Here is a 20,805-nt window from a genome sequence, read left to right on the forward strand (position 1 = left end):
AATACTCCTATCTGGACAATGCAAAATTTATATATCTTGCCGTGTATGCCTACCTCATTAGTAGTCATAGTTTTATTCAGACATCTCTTATCAGAGAGCCTACAACTGTTCTCCATCTGGACTGCACTGAGAGCAAAATTATCAGATTTTTATTTCCTCACTTTCCACTGATCAGATTGGTGAAAGTCAGACTTTTGCAAAACCTGAATACTTTGCATAGTAATAGGTGGTTTGTGTTGTCAATGACCTCTGTTGAGTATATTTTTTCAATTCTTTTTATTGATTCAGAACTGCAAAAGGAGTTCTCAGAAAGGTAGTGGAAGAACTGAGAATTTGACCCAAAAGAGTCAGTTTATGAAGAGGCAGAACTCAAATGCAGGTAGTTAGATTCTAATACCGTGAGAGAATTAGCTTCACTTGAAGTGTTGTTTTTCAGTAAGTACTGTTGTAGGCACAGAAATACTTTGCCTTGGTTTGCATTTCTCAGTGATACCGGAATAAAATCATTAGTTTACAAATGATAAGTTAGCATACTTCCATATGCTCTTGTCCAAAATCAGATTTTGGAAATATGTCAGTTTGGCAGAGAAAGAGTTGCATTCTTGAAAACTTAGACTGAAATATGTGTACTTGTTAATTCAAAAAAGAGTCAGAATCATTTAAAAGTGATTTAATGCAAAAGGAAGTCAAAACAATTCTTTGAACTATGTCAGGTTTTGTTCCTAAGAATTGTTCAGAATTAAGTAGGGGCTCTGCAATAGAATTCTAATTTTAGTGTATTAGATTAAATCACTTCAACTAATTATCGAGCCATTTTAAGGGGAAAAGAAGGCATTGACATACAGGTAAATGTACCCATACAGGTGCCAATAGAAACAATCCTAAAGCAGTTTGGGCTTCAAAGACCTTCAGGACTAATGGAACATATGATGAACTTAGTTCGTGGGGTCCCCAGTATGTGGGAAGAAAAGAGCTTATTAATAAAGCAGGGAACATGATATTTTTGGCATTTTTATTAGTATTAGGCAATAATACTTCCGTAAGAAATACTATTAATATGGAAATGTAAATAGTCGTAACTTCAGGACACATTACTGGTAGGTGGGTTCTGATTATGGAAAATGGTTAGTGTTCAAACTTTGACATTAGCCCAGACGATTGAGCCAGAGAGGCCTGATTTGTAATTTACATTGGATTTGTGCCTTCAGCTATTTCCAAACGTAGAGTTCTCAGGTTTTTCTTGAATAATAGACATAGATTTCTCTTATTCAGTGGCATAAGAATGGATATCATCTGTCAAAGTTTTTAAGTAGTGGTACATGCAAAGTCCTTTTTCATTTTTACAACGATTTTGAGGTTTCACTATAAAGTAGCGTGATTGATTTTTTTTTTTTTTCTTTAAAAGTTAGATGTGGATGAGTGTTATCTCTTTCTAGGTAATACCCTGGAACTCTGTACAGTGATTACAGCCGATGTTCATAGTACTTTTGGAATGCCTCTTTGAATATTGTATTTAGAACCTATAGCAATTCTTTTACATATCACAATGATGGCATTTAAAGAAAAATCCTTTGAGACTGATAGTGATTCTTTTTTTTTTGATAGTGATTCTTGAGAACAGTCAGAACGAGAATATTGATCCAGGTCAGTATTTGGATGTAGTTCTTGTTCTCAAAATATTTCTTCAGATTTTTGTTTTTTTACTGCTAGTTAAGAAAGAGGGAAGAAAATTACCTACAAGATAGAACTAAGTAATAAAACTGATTTTAAAGTCACTTTGAAAGTAGTTGAGCAGTGTGCAGCATCATTGGATAAATAAATAGTCTGAAAGTGGACACTCTAAAGGATAGTATTCATAGTCACTTGAATATATAAATTGTGACAGATGTCTCTGGAAATATTCTGTACTTTATAGTCTGAAATAAGAAGATATTTTCCTACATCAAAAAAAGTCTCCTGGGATCATAAGTGGCTGTCATAGTTGGGGTTCCTGGCTTTTCTCTTAGGTGACAATACTCACTAGTGTCTGCTCCTGTAATCCGGTCTCCAAGGACCTTTCCAGCTTGAAAGTTTTATGGCTCTGATAATCTGCAGCAAAATCACACACAATTCTCTCTGCTGCTCAAAACCTGATCCCTAGTGTTTTGTGGAAGTTGTTGGCTTTTAAAAATAAACAGTTTGATCTAGTCTAAATTGGGAAGGAGACACAGACAGATTTAGTGATTCAAACTGCAGAAATAAATGACATGATTGAGGTTGGGGATAAGGTATCTACTGGAACATGCATTTGAGGAGACTTTTAATTCTCTATAGTAAGTTTGCAGATGGAGTTTATAAAAGCATTTTCTGAATTTCTGCATCCTTTATGTGAAGGTTTTCTGGGCATGGGACATGGTGCAGAGTAGAAATGGAGGATCAAAACACAAATGGCATGTTGAAACAGAGATCCGTCCGTTAGAGCCAAAGCTGCCCTTAGGATTTGAGCCTGTACTGGTGCTGCCTCAACTCATAGACACCAGGATGCAACCTTCCCCCTGCCGTAAACCCACCTCCTGGCACTCCATCTTTGCAGTCCATCACGTGGCCTCTGGACATAATTCTTAGAAAGCCTTACTTCATATTATTGTTATACTTGGTCTCCCGTTATAATGTAAAAATAACATCTCATTTGTCTAATTCCATATACCGTTTCACATACTTCATGCCTTTTCATACTTTATGTTTTGTATTTCCTCTCCCCTAAACCCAACTGCCAACATGCCCTTCCCTGTCAAAACTTCCCACTCTGCTTTTGGAACCCTGTTCCTTAATAAAGGCTCCCTAACTTCCTCACTGGATGGTCCCTTTACCTTCTTGCTTTCCTAAAACATGGCTCTCATTTAAGACCTCCACTGTTCCTGCAGTGCTTTCAAAGAGTGATGCTTGTTGGTCCACACAGTGTTTTAGGGTTGGGAGGTGAGATCAGTGCCTTCTCCCCGCTGTCCATTCAGACTATCAGTCCTGCATCCTTTTTTAAAAAATTTGTTTGTTTGTTTATTTATTTATTTATGGCTGTGTTGGGTCTTCGTTGCTGCGCGCAGGCTTTCTCTAGTTGCGGCAAGCGGGGGCTTCTCATTGCGGTGGCTTGTCTTTGTTGCGGAGCACGGGCTGTAGGTGCGTGGGCTTCGGTAGTTGTGGCGCAGGGGCTCAGTAGTTGTGGCTCGTGGGCTCTGTAGTGCAGGCTCATTAGCTGTGGTGCACGGGCTTAGTTGCTCCCTGGCATGTGGGCCTGTGGCTCCCGGACCCGGGCTCGTGCCTGTGTCCCCTGCATTGGCAGGTGGATTCTTAACCACTGCACCACGAGGGAAGCCCAGTCCTTCATCCTTATGTAAGCCCCTCACCCTGGCATCTTTGGTGTTTATGCCAATTAGGTTTATCTTATCTCTGTCTTCTCCCAGTTTCCTAACTGCCCTCCTCTAATTCTTACCTGTTTTCAAAGCCTTGCTCTCAACCTACTTTCATTTCCATGTGGATGATGTGTTTTGTTGGCCTTTCTTGTTCTTAGGATCTTCGTTTCTAATGGCCTTTGGCCCATACCAGTGTAGACACGCACTCACGGCTACCTCATGGGCCTTATCTTCACAGGCAGCTGCTCAAACTCTGACATACTAAAGTCACACACCTTAATGTCTCACGTACAGCTTCCTCTGCTTGCGTGTCGCTGAGGTCGCTCCAGGGCGGCGCTCATGATCAAGTGGCCCAAGCTAGAAACTTGGAATTCATCCTTGATTTCTTCTCTCTCATCATCTGCTCCTCTTCTCGAATCCGCCCACTTCTCGCTGTCTGCATTCCCATGCCAGGTGCAGGCCTGGGGTTTTGCGGCAGCCTCTTAAGGAGACTTCCTGCATTTGGTCCTCCCCATCTCTAATCCATTCTTTACCCTGACCACACAGAGTTAGTCTAAAATGCAAAGTGATCATGTCACACTCCTGTTTAATATCCTATTTGTAGGATCAGATACAGACCCCTCAACACAGGTTAGACGGCCTGCATAATCTTGCCCTACTTACCTCTCTAGCCTTAATTCTTGTCTCTTCCCCTTCAAACCCTGTGATTCAATCGTATTTAATTTATTTCAGTTCTTGAAATATGCCAGAATAAATATGATTTATTGAACCCTGGGCCTTTGAGCATGTTCCCTGTTTCTCACAAATTCTTTCCCTTTCTCTTAACTTGACAAACTCCTACTCATCCTTCAGGCTTTAGGTTCCTCTAGAAAGCCTTTGTTAATTCTCTTAATTCTGGGTAGGTGCCCCTGCTCTGTTTTGGAATCCTGAACTTCCTGTTACAGCACTTACCACACTGCATTATAATCTCCCACTTACTGTGTCCGCCCCAAACCTACAAACTCTGTGAGGGCAGGAATGTGTCAACAGCACCGAGAACAATTCCTGACCTCTAGTAGGTGCTCAGTATATTATTTGATAAATGAATAAATAAGGGAAGAAAGGAAGAATACGGTTTCTTTTTGAGAACGGGGGAGATAAGTTTATAAGAGCTCTCATTACACAAGACCTGCTTTAAAATAGGATGAAAAAATTTTTTACTGTGTAAACTGCCTTCAGTGGGGAAGTAAACACAAGCAAGGAGACGAACTAGGAGATTGCAGTACTGTTGCAGTGATGGGGTCCAAAGAGCCTGAACTTGAATTGAGGCACTTGGAATAGAAAGCTTAACAATTACTGTGAAAGGGGTAATCATTAAAAGGCATAACAGAACTTGACCACTAGGGTATAAGGCAGGAGGCAAAGTAGAAATTGATTACAGTATTTTGGCATTGGTGGAAATAGGAAGAGTTTGGATAATAGGTTTTGTAAGGAAAAAAGTTCAGAATTTCTAGAAATTTTATATTCACATATTAAATTAAAATCATTAGAGAAAAGATTTCACTGATTTTGGAGGCAAGAAGTAATTTTTAAATGTTTTTTTAGTAAATATACTAAATAGAAATTTTATTTATAAATGCAGTTTCAGAATTTGTTGAATTTTAAGGAACTTAAATTTTAACAAACCCTGCTGTCTTTTTTGAGAAGTAGATGGCAACCTAAGAAAATGGTTTCATTTTGTTTACGTTTCTTTGTTTGTCCTTGGTGTAAAAAAGTTGTGAATTTTTTGATACTATAAATACTTCTGATACTATAAATAACTGAGTAAGAATGGTTAACAATATATTAAAATATTATCTTATTAACATGTATTCCTCATTTAAAAAAGATTCATAATATAATATGTCTCCACATCTTTCTTACTATCCTTTTGGCTACATGGAGTTGGAGTTTCTTTGAAAGATTAGCAACAGAGATTATAGATTTAGAAGTTATTCATCTAAAGATGATTACTGAATCCCTAAGAATAGGTGAACTTGATAAGGGAAGATTATAGGAGGAAAAGAAGGAAAGAAAGGATGATTACTGCTGAATGTTTATAATTTCCAGTGTCACAGGGAATAATTAAGAGGTGTCAGCAAAATATAACAGAAAGAATGGTAAGAGAAATGAAAGGTATATCTAAGTGTCAGAAAATAATACAGAAGTAAAGTTGTAGGAACTGGATTACAGTGGGTTAACAAATGAGTGAACACATTTCTGTTCTTAATTCTTACCGACAAGGAAGAATTAAACTTGAGTGGTTCTTGGCCAAAGAGAACTTCAGTCAACTTCAAATTCCTTAACCTGGCATTCAAGACTATTCATAATCTGAAATTCAGTGGCCAATGTTGATCTTCTAAAGTTCCTCAAACTATTGTCCTCAAGGTCCTCCAGCACAGACTCTGAGACCTCTGTGGTTTTTATCCCCACCTCACTCTTTTCCCCACTGGAATCCTACCAAGGGCCCTGTTTTAAGCCTCAACCTAATTCATGTTGTCTTCCCTGAATCCCATAGTGATCTCTTTGTGTACCGCTGGTTTTGCTTTTAATTGGAACCTTCTTTAAAATTTCTGCTTGTATCTTTTGTCTTCCCAATGAGACTGTAAGCATTTTAAGGGCAAGATCCGTGTTTCCTATTTACTGCTCAATTTGCTCAGTTACATTTTTAAAAGTGAGTAATACATTATCGCTAAGGTACCCATCAGAGGTAAAATGCTGTGGATCTGGAATGCTGCATAGTGCCATGTATGTAATAAATACTAAAAAAAAATTTCATTAAATCAAAATGTGCTTGGTCGACCTGATTATAGTTAATTCTTGATAGTTTATAATCAAAGAAAGGCTAATGTTTTCGCCAACATCTGTCCATATACTTTCTGTCATAAAAATACCTTGTATACGGAATACATACAAATGCTGTGTTGGTAGTTTTATGATAAAATTATAACTCCCTTATTTTATCATTACAGTCCTTTTCTTTCTAAACATACTGTTCACTTCACTGATGGCAACATTGGTGCTCTGTGGAAGCCAGTATATAAAGTTGTTAAAACCATGGACCCTGTGGTTCAGTCCAGGTCCTACAACTTATTAGCAGTATGAACTCAAGCATGGCCCTAATCTCTCTGAGCTCCAGTTCCTCCATGCATAAAATGGGTAATAACTACCTTCCTCCCTGGGTTGCTGAGAGTTAAAGGAGGTAAACCCTATAAATGTGGAGCACTGTGCCTGGCCCTTAGTAAGTGCCATCCCTGTAATTAGGGTTTTGTCTAATTTAACAATGCCACAAGAGAAAGTTCTCTGCAGTTTTTACATGTTAATTTTATGGGTGGTATTTCTGTTAACTTCTAAAACCATTTACACCCACTATTTTATGTGATATTTTGATCATAAAATAGTAGGTTCTTTTCATAGTCATGTAGAGTCCAATTGGCTAACGTCCTTGTGTTCCACTGCTTATAATTTCATAGCGACAAGGCTGGTTCAATCTGGAACAAAATATCCCTTCCATGGCTTTCTTTTATTATATGATGCAAGATGCTTGTATCACAAAATGAATTCAGGGTGCCTCTCCCTATATCTTTAGGACTCAAATCCGAGTTAATTACCAAGTAGAGAAAATTCATGAAATGAAAACGGATAGGCAGTATTCTCCAGGGAATGATCCTAAAATATCCTTTTGTAAATGATGAGGTATCTTGTGCACCCTTTTACTACCTATGCCTATTCCCAGACTTCACTTAGAAAACATTATAAATTCATAACCCGACCCCATTGTATCCTAAACACTGAAGGCAAGCCATATTGTGAGGGTTTCATTTTAACCGCAGAGAAATTGTAACCAGCCCCAAACCACAGGACCAAGTAAGTAGTAGGTCCAGGAATAGAACTGAGAAGGCTCTGATTCCTCCTCACATCCTGTAACCACAAGGTTCTGCTGCTTTGGTACATAATAACAGATCATCTGGTGCTGCTGGACCACAGTACATGACACATCAGGAGCAAACCATAGGACCCTGTCTGAAAACACGCAGCCTTTACTTTCTAAAGGGCTGCTTAGAAGCCAGAGAGGTGGGGAAGGAGCCGTGATGAGCACCAGATGATTGCTGACTGATATTTGCGTTTGGGGTAAGCAGTTGCTACCACAAAGTTTGCCTCTCTGCTAAGGTTGTTTAAACAAAAACAAGGTACTGATTTATAGCCATGGAGATGCTTTTACCCATTCTTAATATTTGAGTTATTTTTAATCCAGATAGCTAAAGAGTGTCCTAGAATGGCATCGTGTCTATGAGAAGCGTAGACATTTTATGTTCCTTTCAAGAACTGGCCCACTCCCCATTTTACTTGAAAAGTTTTGCTTCTTTGCCTTTAGTTGATTTCCAGAGCACTGACATGGTTGTGTTGAAGTACTTGTCCTGCTGTATTGTTGCTGTGTGGGGAAGAAATTTGCCAGCCTCCTCACTGTGTCATGCTGGAAGTATAGCTTACTTATCCTTATTATTTTATATGGATACAAATTACTTGTATTTACTTACATTTTGTTTTGTTATATCACAGATGTGTTTTTTTCTGGGATTATTTCCTTTCTCTCTGAAATACACCCATTAGTAAAAGTCCTTTAGTAAAAGTCTTGGCTTTTATTTATCTAAAGGCGACTTTGTTTCAACTGTACTCTTGAAGAATAGCTTTGCTAGATATACTATTCTTGAATGATATTTATTTTCTCTTAGGCTTTGGAGGGTATTATTTCACTGTTTATGGCTTCTATTGTTACTATTAAGTAATAGAAAATATCTAGTGATTATGGAGTACTTAGTGCCAATCTTTACACATTGAACATTGGCACTTATCGCTTCATTTAATCCTGATAATATACTTACGATAATATGCCATTGTTATTCTTATTTATTCTGAGGGAGAAACAGGCACAGTGACAGAATCTCATCCCAGGATCTCTGACTCTAGAGCCCATGTTTATTTTCTTTTTTAGTTGAGGTGTAGTTGACATATAACATTATTTTAGTTTCAGGTGTACAACATAATGATTCAGTATTTGTATACATTGCAAAATGATCACCACAGTAAGTCTAGTTAACATCCATCACCGTACATAGTTACAAAAAAGTTTTTATCTTTCAAGATCTACTCTCTTAGCAACTTTCAAATATGTAATACAATATTATTAACTATAGTTACCATGCTGTACATTATATTCCCAGGACTTATTTACTTTACACTGTGACATTTGTAGCCTTTGATCACCTTCACCCATTTCCCCCCCCCCCCCACGCCCCCCCACCCCCTTCTCTGGCAGCCACCAGAAAGTTCTCTGTATCTATGAACTTTTTTTTTTTCTTCTTGTTTGTTTTTAGATTCATATATACGTGAGAGCATACGGTATTTGTCTTTCTCTGTCTTACTTATTTCACTTAGCATAATGCCCTCAAGGTCCTTCCATGTTGTTGTAAGTGACAAGATTTCATTTATTTTTTATGCCCAAATAATATTCCATTGTGTATATATGCCATATTTTCTTTATCCATTCATCCATTGATGGACACTTAGGTTGTTTCCATTTCTTGGCTATTGTAAGTAATGCTGCAGTGAACATGGGGGTGCAGATATTTTTTTGAATTAATATTTTCATTTTCTTCAAAGAAATACCCAGAAGTGGAGTTGCTGGAACATACAGTAGTTCTATTTTTAATTTTTTTTGAGGGACCTCCATACTGTTCTCCATAGTGGCTGCACCAATTTACATTCCCACCAACAGTGCAAGAGGGTTCCTTGCCAACACTTGTTATTTTTATCTTTTTGATAAGAACCATTCTAACAGATATGAGGTGATATCTCATTGTGGTCTTGATTTGCATTTCTGTTGATTAGCGATGATTAGTGATGTTGAGCATCTTTTCATGTACCTATTGGCCATCTGTATGCCTTCTTTGAAAAGTGTCTGTTCAGATCTGCCCATTTTTTAATTGGAGGGTTTTGGGTTTTTACTGTTGAGTAGAGTCTATGTTTTTAAACTGCTAACACAGCCAAGCAAATACTGAAAAAAGAAGAATGAGAGATAACTAATATTACTAAATATTAAAGTCACTTAAAAACTAAAGTTAAAATAAAGGCATTTTTCAGTGGATAGAGGGATTCGTAGGTTAATCATTACTATGATAGGCTATCATTACTGAGCAGGACCAACATGCTGTGCCTGTTTTCTCATCTATAAGATGCGGATAATAACAGTGCCTGCCTCATAGAGTGCTTGTGAAGAATAAGTGAGTGTACACACACACACACGTGTGCACACACATATTATTAAAGGTTAAAAGATATTTGTTGTCGTTAGCCATAGTAGAATAAAAGAGAAAAGCACAGAAAACTGACTCTACTATGTATGAGAAGATAGTATCTGATTACAGGTGATGAGGGGAAAAGATAGGCTATTAAGTAGATGGTGCTGGTAGAGTTGAGCGAATTATATAGAAGTCAGACATTTTTATCTATATTTTAAAAAAATCTACATCTAAACGGTGAAAAATAATACCAGCTGTAGAGGTTAATCATTTTCTATATCCATGATATCACTAGAGGAAATTTTTGATTAATAGTTAAACGTGTGTGGAGAAGATTGTAATAAGCATGCCATCAAGGGCAGAAGCTATAAGTAAGAAGATGGAAAGATCTGACTACATAAAAATTTAGAATTCCTTTTGTAAAAACAAACAGGAATGCTGTGTAAATGATTAATGACACAGTATGCTAGAGTAGGGAGGCCCCATGCACCATATGTAACAGGGAGTTAATATTCTTAATATGTGAAGAACTCTTATGAAATAATAAAGAAAAGACCGTAAAAATAGAAAAACAAACCAAAGACCATATAATCTTCCAGGAAGAATTACAAGTGACCAATGGACATAGAAAAAGACGCTAAGGTTCATGAGTAATCAAAAAAAAAAAAAGAAAAGAAACAAAAATTCAGGAAACAGTCTTCAGCTTGAATTTTACAGTGATTTAAAAAGATAGACCTTCAGGGACATAATAATAATATGTAAATAACTGCAATGGAAGAAAAACAGATGATTTACAAAGTATTTTGTTGGATCAGAAGAAAGAGACCTCATCTACATTGTGATATCAGAATGTGGTAGTGTGAGACTGTCTTTGAAGTATAGGCATAATATTAACAAGAAGTGAAAAGTGAGGGAAAGTTTGTCAGCCTCTCTTTTAGAGGTTTGGCAGTAGGTGGAAAGAGAGATAAGTAACCATAGCTTTGGCTTTGTCATGGTCAAGAGACATGGTTTTAAAATCAGGGAGTCCTGAGGCTCCTTGGAGACAGGAAGGAACCAGTAGAGAAGGAGAAATCGAAGCTGTTAGTGTAGAGAGGTAGAGTTGAGGCAGTAAGGTCTGTAGAGAGTTTAGAAACAAGGAAGCAAGAATACATCTCGGAAGTGGAGGAAGAGAAGAAGTAAAAGCACACATATTTTTAAAGGTGGGGGAGCTGAGAAGGTGAAGATTGTTCACTCTGCATGGCATTCATCTCAGTGAAGTAGTGGCTGGTAAGAGAAGGAATGCTTGTGGGACAAGGGGAATAAAAAATGGTTTGCAGAAGCTGCTCTGGGATCATGCTATGGACCAGTGAGCAATAGAAAACAAATATTGCAGGACTTGATTGAGGTCCTAGCTGAGACTCCATAGCACGGACTCGTGTGCTATCTAAGTGGAATGAGGGAGAGCAAGGGGCCAGGGGCTGCTAGTGTTGCTGAAAACTCAGCGTCTGTGCACCAGTGGCGAATCGAATCTCAGAGACAGAGTTTTGGGTGAAGGAGGAAAGAATAGCTTTATTGCTTTGCCAGTCAAAGGGGGACACAGAGGGCTCATGACCCTCAAAAACTATGTGTCCCAACCTAGGAGGATTTGGTGAGGAGTTTTACTGCAGTGGTTCAAGGGCTGGATTGCTGATAAGGATCAGGGTGTGTGCAGGGCCTGCGCTCCTTTAATCTGGTCTCATGTTGTCTCTTTTTTTTTTTTTTTTTTTGTGGTACGCGGGCCTCTCACTGTTGTGGCCTCTTGCGTTGCGGAGCACAGGCTCTGGACGCGCAGGCTCAGCAGCCATGGCTCACGGGCCCAGCTGCTCCGCGGCATGTGGGATCTTCCCGGACCGGGGCACGAACCCGTGTCCCCTGCATCGGCAGGCGGACTCTCAACCACTGCGCCACCAGGGAAGCCCTCATGTCGTCTCTTGATGAGCTTCTCTGGTTCCTTTCATCTGGCCTCAGGTGGTCTTCTCTGGAATGAAGGATGCTAACATCTTCAGTTTGTTGGGGGTTTTAGTTCTGTAAAGAGTTTAAAGATATTGTCATGTGTATCCCTTGAGGGGGAACCAGGACTCTGCCCCAAGGCTGCACTGTTGTTTCTTGACTGCACCTCCCTTGTCTCTGCATCCCCTCCCTTCCCTGATTAGCAACTGCTTGGACCTTGTCCTTTGGAACTCAGGGAAGTTCATGGAGGCTGACGGCTATCCTGTACAAGAATAGGGAGGACAGAATCGGGGGACAGAAAGTCTTCTATGCCCAGGAGCCCCACAGGGTCCTGCTCCGTTTCACTAGGGGGACGGCCAGTGTATGACTGTCTTCAGCATACAGAGGTGAAGCTAGGAAGAATGCACTCGGAGGAGAGGAAGGACCAGATGAAGAGTGGGTAGCGTGCTGGGGAAGGAGTTGGTGGAAGAGAGGGAAGACAGGACTAGCGGCAGAGAAGGAGAGTATTAGAGAATTTAAGATATTGGCAGTAGAACTTTTAGACCATTAACTTCTTATTCATATTTTATTAGTCTTTTTGCTCATACGGGAATTTTCTCATGCTGCTTGTTTGAATTAAAATATTACTTCTTTTAAAGGCCTAAAGGACTACTATAGAAAGTCTTCTGAACAAATAATTAACATTTCCAAAATGACTGATAGAAAAGAAAAGAGGAAGGGATACGGGAAAGAATTTTAAAGTGCTGGTGGAAAACATAGCAGTTTCTTAGGAATTTGTTTTCTTAGGTAACTGTAGAAAATATTTTCAAAGGAGGGGCAAATAAATATGAATAAAAATTATAAGAATAACTGTGATTTACATGATTTTAATTCCTGTTTGTATTTGGGAATTCAACCAAAAGAGAAAAATGTGTTAACGTCTTATAGTACTAAATGAGTTTTTTGAAAAATCTTGGTTTGCCTAGGCTAACCTTTTTACCTCTGTTAATAGAAACTATTGGTATTGAAAACGTCTATAACCTACTTAGTGCCAACTCTTTAAAAAGTAACATGAAACGAACTTGATTTTGTTTCTTGCTAAATAAAAGAGAAATTCTAGAATAAAAGCCATGTCTATTTAAATAATAGAAAGATTATACTTTTTTTGAACTAGTATGAAAAACGCAAAACACTAGAACTTCTGGAATTTGGGCAAGTAAAGGGAAATACCTACTCTGATGCAACTCATTCAAAGCAACTGATAGTCATAGTATTCGGCAGTACAGATTATTAACCGAACCAATTATTCTTATTGAATGAAATAAATTTTTGCTTACATATTATATTCACTTGATCTTCTCTCTACTGACGTAGTACTGTCTGAAAGAGTTTTAAGTCTCTCAGGAAGCTTTTGATCTAGTTGATGAGACATCTACATGCTAGTAGTTTTAGACCCCTCGTAACTGGTATAGAAAATATTTGCCGATTCAAGAGTGACGGTGATTTGCAATGGCAGTGCATTAATAAAGACATGGGAAGGAGGCGGACGTGGCGTGTTTGAGAGAGGAGAGAAGTGGTTCAGTGGGGAAGGGACTTACCCTGCAATATAGGGAGAGAGAAGGCAATTGAAAAGAGAAAATGTGATTGTAGATCCTTGAGTTTAAGGAATTTGAGCATCATCATCAGAGCAATCCACTCTGTGAATTTTGAGCAAGGGAGTAGCTGGCGGAAGTTGTTGTTTTACAAAACTTTGGTGGCTCTATGTCATATGTTTGAGGGAGACAAGGAGAAGCAGAGACCAGTAGACTTTTTGCAGTCCTAGCAGGAGCAAGACTAATTTCTTGGGCTGTGATAATATTTAAATAGTAGCAATGATAGAAAATGGTAATTAACTGAATATGGTGGGTTAAAAAGGAAATAGTAAAATAATAGCTTCAGTCTTTGGGTCTCTGAGACATGGAAATGTACGCTTCCCTCATAGAAAAACAGTTGTTGAAATTGAGTCAAGAGCCTACTTGACTTTGGAAATGTTCTATGAAGATGATTGAGTTTCAATAAGCAATTTAGGTTGGAAATACAGAATAGATAATCTGTAAGAAGGTGTTGGTTTCAGTCTTGAGGAGACGGACTTCACCATGAAGAGGTAGGGCCATCATAAATGTTAAACAACCAAACCTATGCTTAGCAGCTTTCTATTAACTGTTGGTTTGCAACAAAACATAACCCCTAAAGACTAGTCAGTCTTTTCACTAGTTTATCATTCTGATTAAATCTTACAAAACTTTTCTGTTATAGAGCTCCTTATTTTTAGTTTTAGAACTCAGCGTTGTTCAAAGGTATATACTTAAAGGTATATATAATAACCTACAGGATAACAGAAAGGAATCAATCATAAACTTAAAGCTTAGCTTAAACGTCAGGCTCTACCACCTCATCAGGCAGACTTGAGTGCAGATCTCCCCTCCCCAGCTTACCTGGTGCCCAAGGCTATCCTCATCTATAAAATTACACCCTGAGATTAAATGAGAAAATATCTATAAATTACATTCATCCAACAAATATTTGCTGAGCACTTATGGGTATTATGGAAATGTAATGAGTTTAATTTTGGACTTTTCAACTTGAGGTACGTTCAAGTGAAATTATCCAGCTGGTCATGAGATTTACAAGTCTGGAGTTCACAGGAGTAGAGTAGAAACATACCTTTGGGAGTCACTGTATATAATTGGTGATTAAAACTATGATAGGATTGAGATTCTGTCAGGATGGACGGACGTGCGTGCGCGCACACACACACATACACCATGTAGTAGACCAAGGACGGAGTCATGGGAAACACCAATGTTTAAGTGCTAAGAACTCCCTAAGGGAGAAAGAAGAAGAAATGATCAGTAGTTTCGGAGAAGGCACAGAAAAGCGTGATATCACATTAGCCTAGGGAATAGAGTTTCAAGGAAAAAAGGTAAACAGAATTAGTGGCAATGCAGCAAAGAGCCCTGGTAAATTAGGGATGAGAAACAGTGTTTCTTGGATTTTTTAGTTCGGAAACATTCTAATTTTAGAGCAGCAATTTTAGCAGAGTCGTGAGGACAGAAGGTAAATGACAGGGGATGGAGAAATAATGTAAACTGTAAACTAATATTTCATATACCTTAAATGGAAAGGATAGGAAAAACATGGGGTTGAGAAAGAACTTTTCCCCTCTAATAAGAAGCTCCAAGTCAGTTATCAAAAAAGAGGAAGGAACTTGTCCAGAAGAAGGAGTTTTAAATAGGAGAGAGGGAGCTAATTAAGAAGGAAGTGTTGGGAACAGTGGGCAGCAGCGGTGAGTTACCTTAAACAGGAAGAGGAACGCCTTGTTGACTGATGCCTGCAGGGTAGCGCTAAAGATAGAGATGGGAGATGGGAGATGCGGTGGGAGGAGAATAGTTGAGGGAGATCACACATTATGCCCTCACTATGCCAGGAAGTAGGAGACAGGTGAAGAGGTCAAGATTTAAAAGAATTGGCGAAGATTAGGAATAGCCTTTGGGTGCAGTAGCAGTGGAAGCTGACCAAAGACAAAGAAAAGGAACCATAAATATGGCAGCAGTGGGAGTCTAGCCGAGGTTGGAGACCATACATCTCTAAATCACCTAGCAAGGATGGCCATGGCTATAAGGCTTTCTCTGGTAACTCTCAGATACTTGGGGTATCAATGGTGTTAATTTCCCTTGTCTTGGATGTACAGGCCATAGATGATCGTAAGAATAAGGGGTCAAACCAGTAAGTTAATTTCAGGAATAAAAATCTGTGCTGTATACTTCAAAGCTCAAAGCTTTTCAGTGTTTGGTTATGGCCATAGAACAAACATCAGAATCCTAGGCGAGAATTTTTAAGGTTTCCAACATAAAATTCTGACCTTGTCTTTCACTACACGCTTACATGTACCAAACACGACATTTTGGCCAAATGGGGCTTCTTGCTGTTTTTTGAATGATTTTTTTTTACTCTCCTAACTTTCACTTCAGTTAGTTTGCTTCTGCTGTTTACTCAGCTTGTAGAACCTTACATCTCTACTTTTGAAATCATGACGTGATTAAAACTCAGTTCATTTGTTACCTGGTTTGTAACCCCAGTCAGGAGTGATATGTGGCTTCTCAACATGTTATCCCTTGTTTGTACCACTTTCGTATTACTTTTCATGCACTTTTCATTTATTTCAAAATAATTTCTACTAACTTTTAAATTACTTGACTGCAGGGTACCATATTTTTGTCATCTTTGTAGTATTTCACAGTGCCGATGCAATGCTTTTTCCTGTAGTAAGCATGTAGTAAATATTTACTGAACAGACACTGTATTATATATTTATACTAAGTACCAAGATAGGACCTTTAAAAGAAAATAATGTTTTGCCTTTTCTCCAGTCTAATTTTCAAGGTTTATTTTTAAATGTTATTTCATTAACCTCTTCTAATGTGAATATTTTGCCCTATAGGTATGGCATGAATTGCCTTATTCAGTTTGAAGATTTCGCCAATATAAATGCATTTCGGCTCCTGAAAAAGTATCAAAACCAGTACTGCACATTCAATGATGATATTCAAGGTAATCAGATTTTCACTGCATGTAGATCAAGACCAACATGTCCCGATATTAGTTTGTAATTTTATAATGATTCAAATTCAGTAAATTTGCACTGGATACCGATTAAATGCCAGGGATTATGCTTGATGATTTCACATATTATTTCTCATTTAATTTTATGTATTTGAGAAAAGAACTCTGTGACTTTAGAATGTACCATATTACGTGTGAGCTAGAGAACAGGTGCCCTAAAATCTCATAAAATCCCCAGTGATCATGGCTAAACAAAGAATAAAATGTATGAAAATATATTATTCATTGTTTAAAATGAAGACTGTATATTTTTCTCTCTTCAGCCTTCATCTCAGTCAGTTTTAGAGATCAGTCACAGTTTCGGAGCTTTACCCCAGCAGAAGCTGCCTTTGTATATACAGTGTGTACCGCAGTTTCCTGTTTGTCTTTGATTGATTGTAGATGCTTGGCTACCTGCTTTTGTCTAAGTTACTTGTTTTGTTTCTCACTAAGCCTTTTTTTGCAGCTCTTTCTAGATCCACACCGCCCCCCCCCCACCAGCCCACCTCCCCACATCCGAAACCTTCCAATGAGAATCTTACTCTTCCTGTTTCATGAAGGGCAGGTAGAATAAAGGCGCAGGCAGAGATCTAAAGGAGGAAGACCATAGTAAGTTCTGGCAACCTGAAAGATCACAAATGGCTTCCATTCCACTCATCGCAGTGAACATTTTTCAGTGTTGACCTTACTTGGATTCTCAGCAGCATTTAACATTGTAGACCCCACTGTCTTCCTTGAAATACTCTCTTCCGTCAACTTCCGTGTCACATGCCCGTGCTGACTTGCTTCCTACCTCTTTGAATTTTCACCCTTCTTTTTTTTTCCAGGTTCATCCCTCTCTGACTAGCTATTAAACACTGCAACACTGCAACACTCAGTACCAGGCTCTTTTCTCTTTGTTCTATTATATCTTAGGTATATACTGCAAGGCCACCATCCCACTAGCAGATTTATATATTTAGCCCAGACTTCTTTGAATTCCGGGTCCATATACCCATCTGGTTATTTAAAATTTCCTCTGGGATGTCTCAAAGTTATCTCATACTCAACCTCCCCACCATCAAACTCTTATTTCCCCAGCCTTCTTCGTGTGTTCTCCTTCTCTGTGAATTCCTGATGTCTCTCTCTTCTTTATCTCTCCCTGCCAAATACACTCCATCACTCATCCTCCTGATTTTCTGTTGTAAAAGTCTGTCTCTTCCACAGATTCCTCGCCATTAACCTAAGGTAAGTTACCATCATCTCTCCTAAATAATGGGCATTTTCTAAGAAATCTGTCCACATTTACTGTTGCTTCCCCTTCTTATGTGTTCTCTCCATAGTATGACTGCAGTTTGCCAGATGTAGACCTAGGAGCTGAGAATTTTGTGACAAGCCAAAGTTTTCTTTTTGCCATAGATATCTAGTCATATCATCCGTTCCATAAAATACTTGAATGGTTTTCCATTGCACTTAAGATGAAAGTCATAAATATGGTCCAAAATGCATGGTCTGATCCCTACTTGTCTCTCCAACCTCATTTTTTTTTGCCATTCTAGCCATCACCGTCTTTTTCAGGTCCAAACATAAGCCAGACTTCTTCCTGTCACAGGGTCTATTCAAATGCTGATCCATCCTCCTAGAATACTCTTCCCTCCCCTCTTCAAATCTCTTCTCAGTCAAGACATTCCTCAGGAGAATCTTCCGGATCCTTGTGCTAAGTCAAATCTACCTATCACAGGCTTGCATAGCCCTACTTATTTTTCCCTGGTTGAACTTATCACAGAAACAGTTCTATATATTTATATAATTAAAAAAATGAATACCTCCCTCCCCACTAAACTTTAAGCTCTGTGAAGGACAAGAATATGTCTGTTTTGTTCATCACCTTGTCATTAATACAGTGCCCAGCCCATAGAAAATACATAATGTTAGTGGAATGAGTGACTGTAACACGTCCAAAGCAGGAGTTAGCAAACTACAGCCTACGGGCCAAATCCAGCCCACTGTCTGTTTTTGTAAAGTTTTCTTGCCACACAGCCATGCCCATTTGTTTATGTATTATTTACGATTGCTTTTGTAAGTCTGGGGCAGACATCATGTGACTGCAAACCCTAAAATCCTTACTATCTGGCCACGTACAGAAAGAGTTTGCCAACCTCTGGTCTAAAAAGAGTTGGTGAGAGTCGAACTGAGGAATTAGGTTGGCTAAGGTAGGCGTGGCGTACATTTTGGAGAGATCCCTTTCACTGTTTTCAGTGTAGAGACTGGATTCATTGGGAGCAAGCCTAAAGGCTGTTGCTGTAGTCCAAGTTCATGATGATGGTGCCTGGTTCTGGGAAAATGCCAGTCAAGATTAAGAAATAGGTGAGTAGTTGTTGATGATGAGGGTGAGGAAGTAGCCAAGGACAGAGCCTAGGTGTTTGCCTTGAAGAACTGGTAGAATGGGAAGGCAGTAACTGAGAATGAGAAAATGAGAGACATTATAACATACAGATGTTAAGAACTCCGGGGTCAGACTGACTTGCTTTGCTCCTTCTTCATTGGCTGTGGACTTTGATCAATTGACTTCACCTCTCTGAGTTTTAATTTCTCATCTATGGCAGGAAGCTATATAATAGCTTCTATTTTTCTCTTTGGAAATGAGAGGATTAGAAGTTTGATGAGGGTAAAGGGAATTTGAAAGAACTGCTGTAGAGGACTAGAGAGCCATCTGACCATGAAACACAAAAGGATTCAGTAGTGGGTGCTGAGGGTCCACTGAAGTTGAAAACCACAAACATACCATGACCCCAGGCTGAGCAGCTTGAGTGCAAGAGCTTTAGGAGTAGGCAAGGCCAGGATGGTCAGTTGGGTTTATCTATGCTGGGTATTTTATGTATTTGTGCAGAGAAGGGACAACGGGATAAGAGTTAAGGTTAAAGTATGACCATAGCACTAAGTTGGATAGAGAAGGAAGTGCAGATATAAGGGTGGGTAGATAGGGCCAAAGGGCTAGATTCCCATGAAACTAAACAATAGGTATAATGGCGATAATTGAGTAAAGAACTGGAAAGGTAGGAGATTGCGACCATGATGAGTGAGGTATTCTAATGTAGTTCTTCCAAGAAGGATTAGTTCTCAGAGATGAACCAAGACGAAACAGGAGGAATGTAGCCAAAGTGGAGTAAGATGAATGCCATTGGAAATGAGGTGGTCAAAGAAAAGTTGACATGTAAAATGAGGATGATAATATTTCTCTCGTAGAGTTTATATAGTGGACCAAAATAGTTATTTGTGAAAATACTCTGTCAACTGAAATATACTTTATAATTTTTTAAATTGACTGTGCTTAAGTTCTTTAGTATAACATAGCTATGTAAATATAGTGTATTTAAAGGTAATGAGTCTCTTTTTACGTTTTGAGGCACACTAACGTAATTGGTTTACTCTTTCTTTTCCTAAAATCCTTTGTGACGTTAATTACATTATTACTTTATTGCCATCTTCATGACAAAGATCCTTATGTTATTTCAACTTCATTTTCTTCTTTTTGTATTCATTTTTTTGAATGTTTATTTATAAGAAGTGAATATGTGGAGGATTTCAGAAAGGAAATGAAGACAGTCTAATTTTAACGTGCTATAACCCTAACTTGAAGATATAATATATAATGATAGAGTGCCTTTGATGCTACAGACATAGGCTTTGTAGATCAGTGTCTGTAAGTCACTTATCAGTTCATTTTGTAGTAGTCTCTAAAGTAGCCACCAGTTAACTGTTGAACAAAACTGCCCTGTCCTTTTTTTAATAGTCTATATCTTTTGATTTTGTGGGTCTCACAGAAATGTCTGTATAGACGTTAAAGACCGGTATTGCACAGTTTTGAATCATTTTACAGAATAAATCGGTATCAGAGTTCAGTTTAGGGAAAAGAACGCTAAATCCAAATCATCAAACAAAATGAGCAATTAGGAATTAGGGTCAGCATTTCTGTCAACTGTGGCCAAGAATTTAGGGGTCAAGGCTTGGGCTGCATCAGCATTAAAGTCAGGAGCACAGGAAATCTGAGGCAGATGCCAGGCCAAGCCAAGAGCACTGCATGTGGAGCTGCCCTGAGAATCCACAGCGGAACATTTCCCCCAGCAGATCACCCCTATGGAGCATTAAATAACTAGTTTTCCCCTCAACTAATCTGCCTAAAGTATAATCTGCACACACACAGTCTACATATTTCCACATTTTAGGGTCCTACTGCCTTAGCCAACAGAAAGTTACGTTTGAGAAAAATGGGTCTAATCTCTGACTACACAAAACTTGTGGCAAGTTATTGGGGTTCTGACTAGAAATGACCAAACTGTCTTGTGCTTTCTCCATACCAAAATAGTGTCCTTAGTGACACATCTTCCCCATATGTTTCTATTTTACCTTTTTAACCATATGTTTTTTACTATTTTGCCCACAGATGTCATACTTTTCTCACTGTGGGCATAGAAATTGCATTCTAGTGCCAACAAAAATAATTACATAACTATTACAGCCTTACCATGTAAATA

General features: G+C 38.6%; 1 protein-coding gene across 1 annotated transcript in view; it reads left to right on the plus strand.

Moving 5' to 3' along the window:
* Nucleotides 1-20,805, plus strand: part of ME1 (malic enzyme 1) — a 191,418-nt gene that overhangs the window by 130,594 nt on the left and 40,019 nt on the right. The window contains exon 7 of the mRNA XM_032651130.1: nucleotides 16,131-16,240. Within this exon, the coding sequence (XP_032507021.1) occupies nucleotides 16,131-16,240 (110 nt within the window). The remainder of the gene's footprint in view (nucleotides 1-16,130; nucleotides 16,241-20,805) is intronic.

The sequence above is a fragment of the Phocoena sinus genome, chromosome 12, assembly GCF_008692025.1.
Source record: "Phocoena sinus isolate mPhoSin1 chromosome 12, mPhoSin1.pri, whole genome shotgun sequence".
Taxonomy (NCBI): Eukaryota; Metazoa; Chordata; class Mammalia; order Artiodactyla; family Phocoenidae; genus Phocoena; species Phocoena sinus.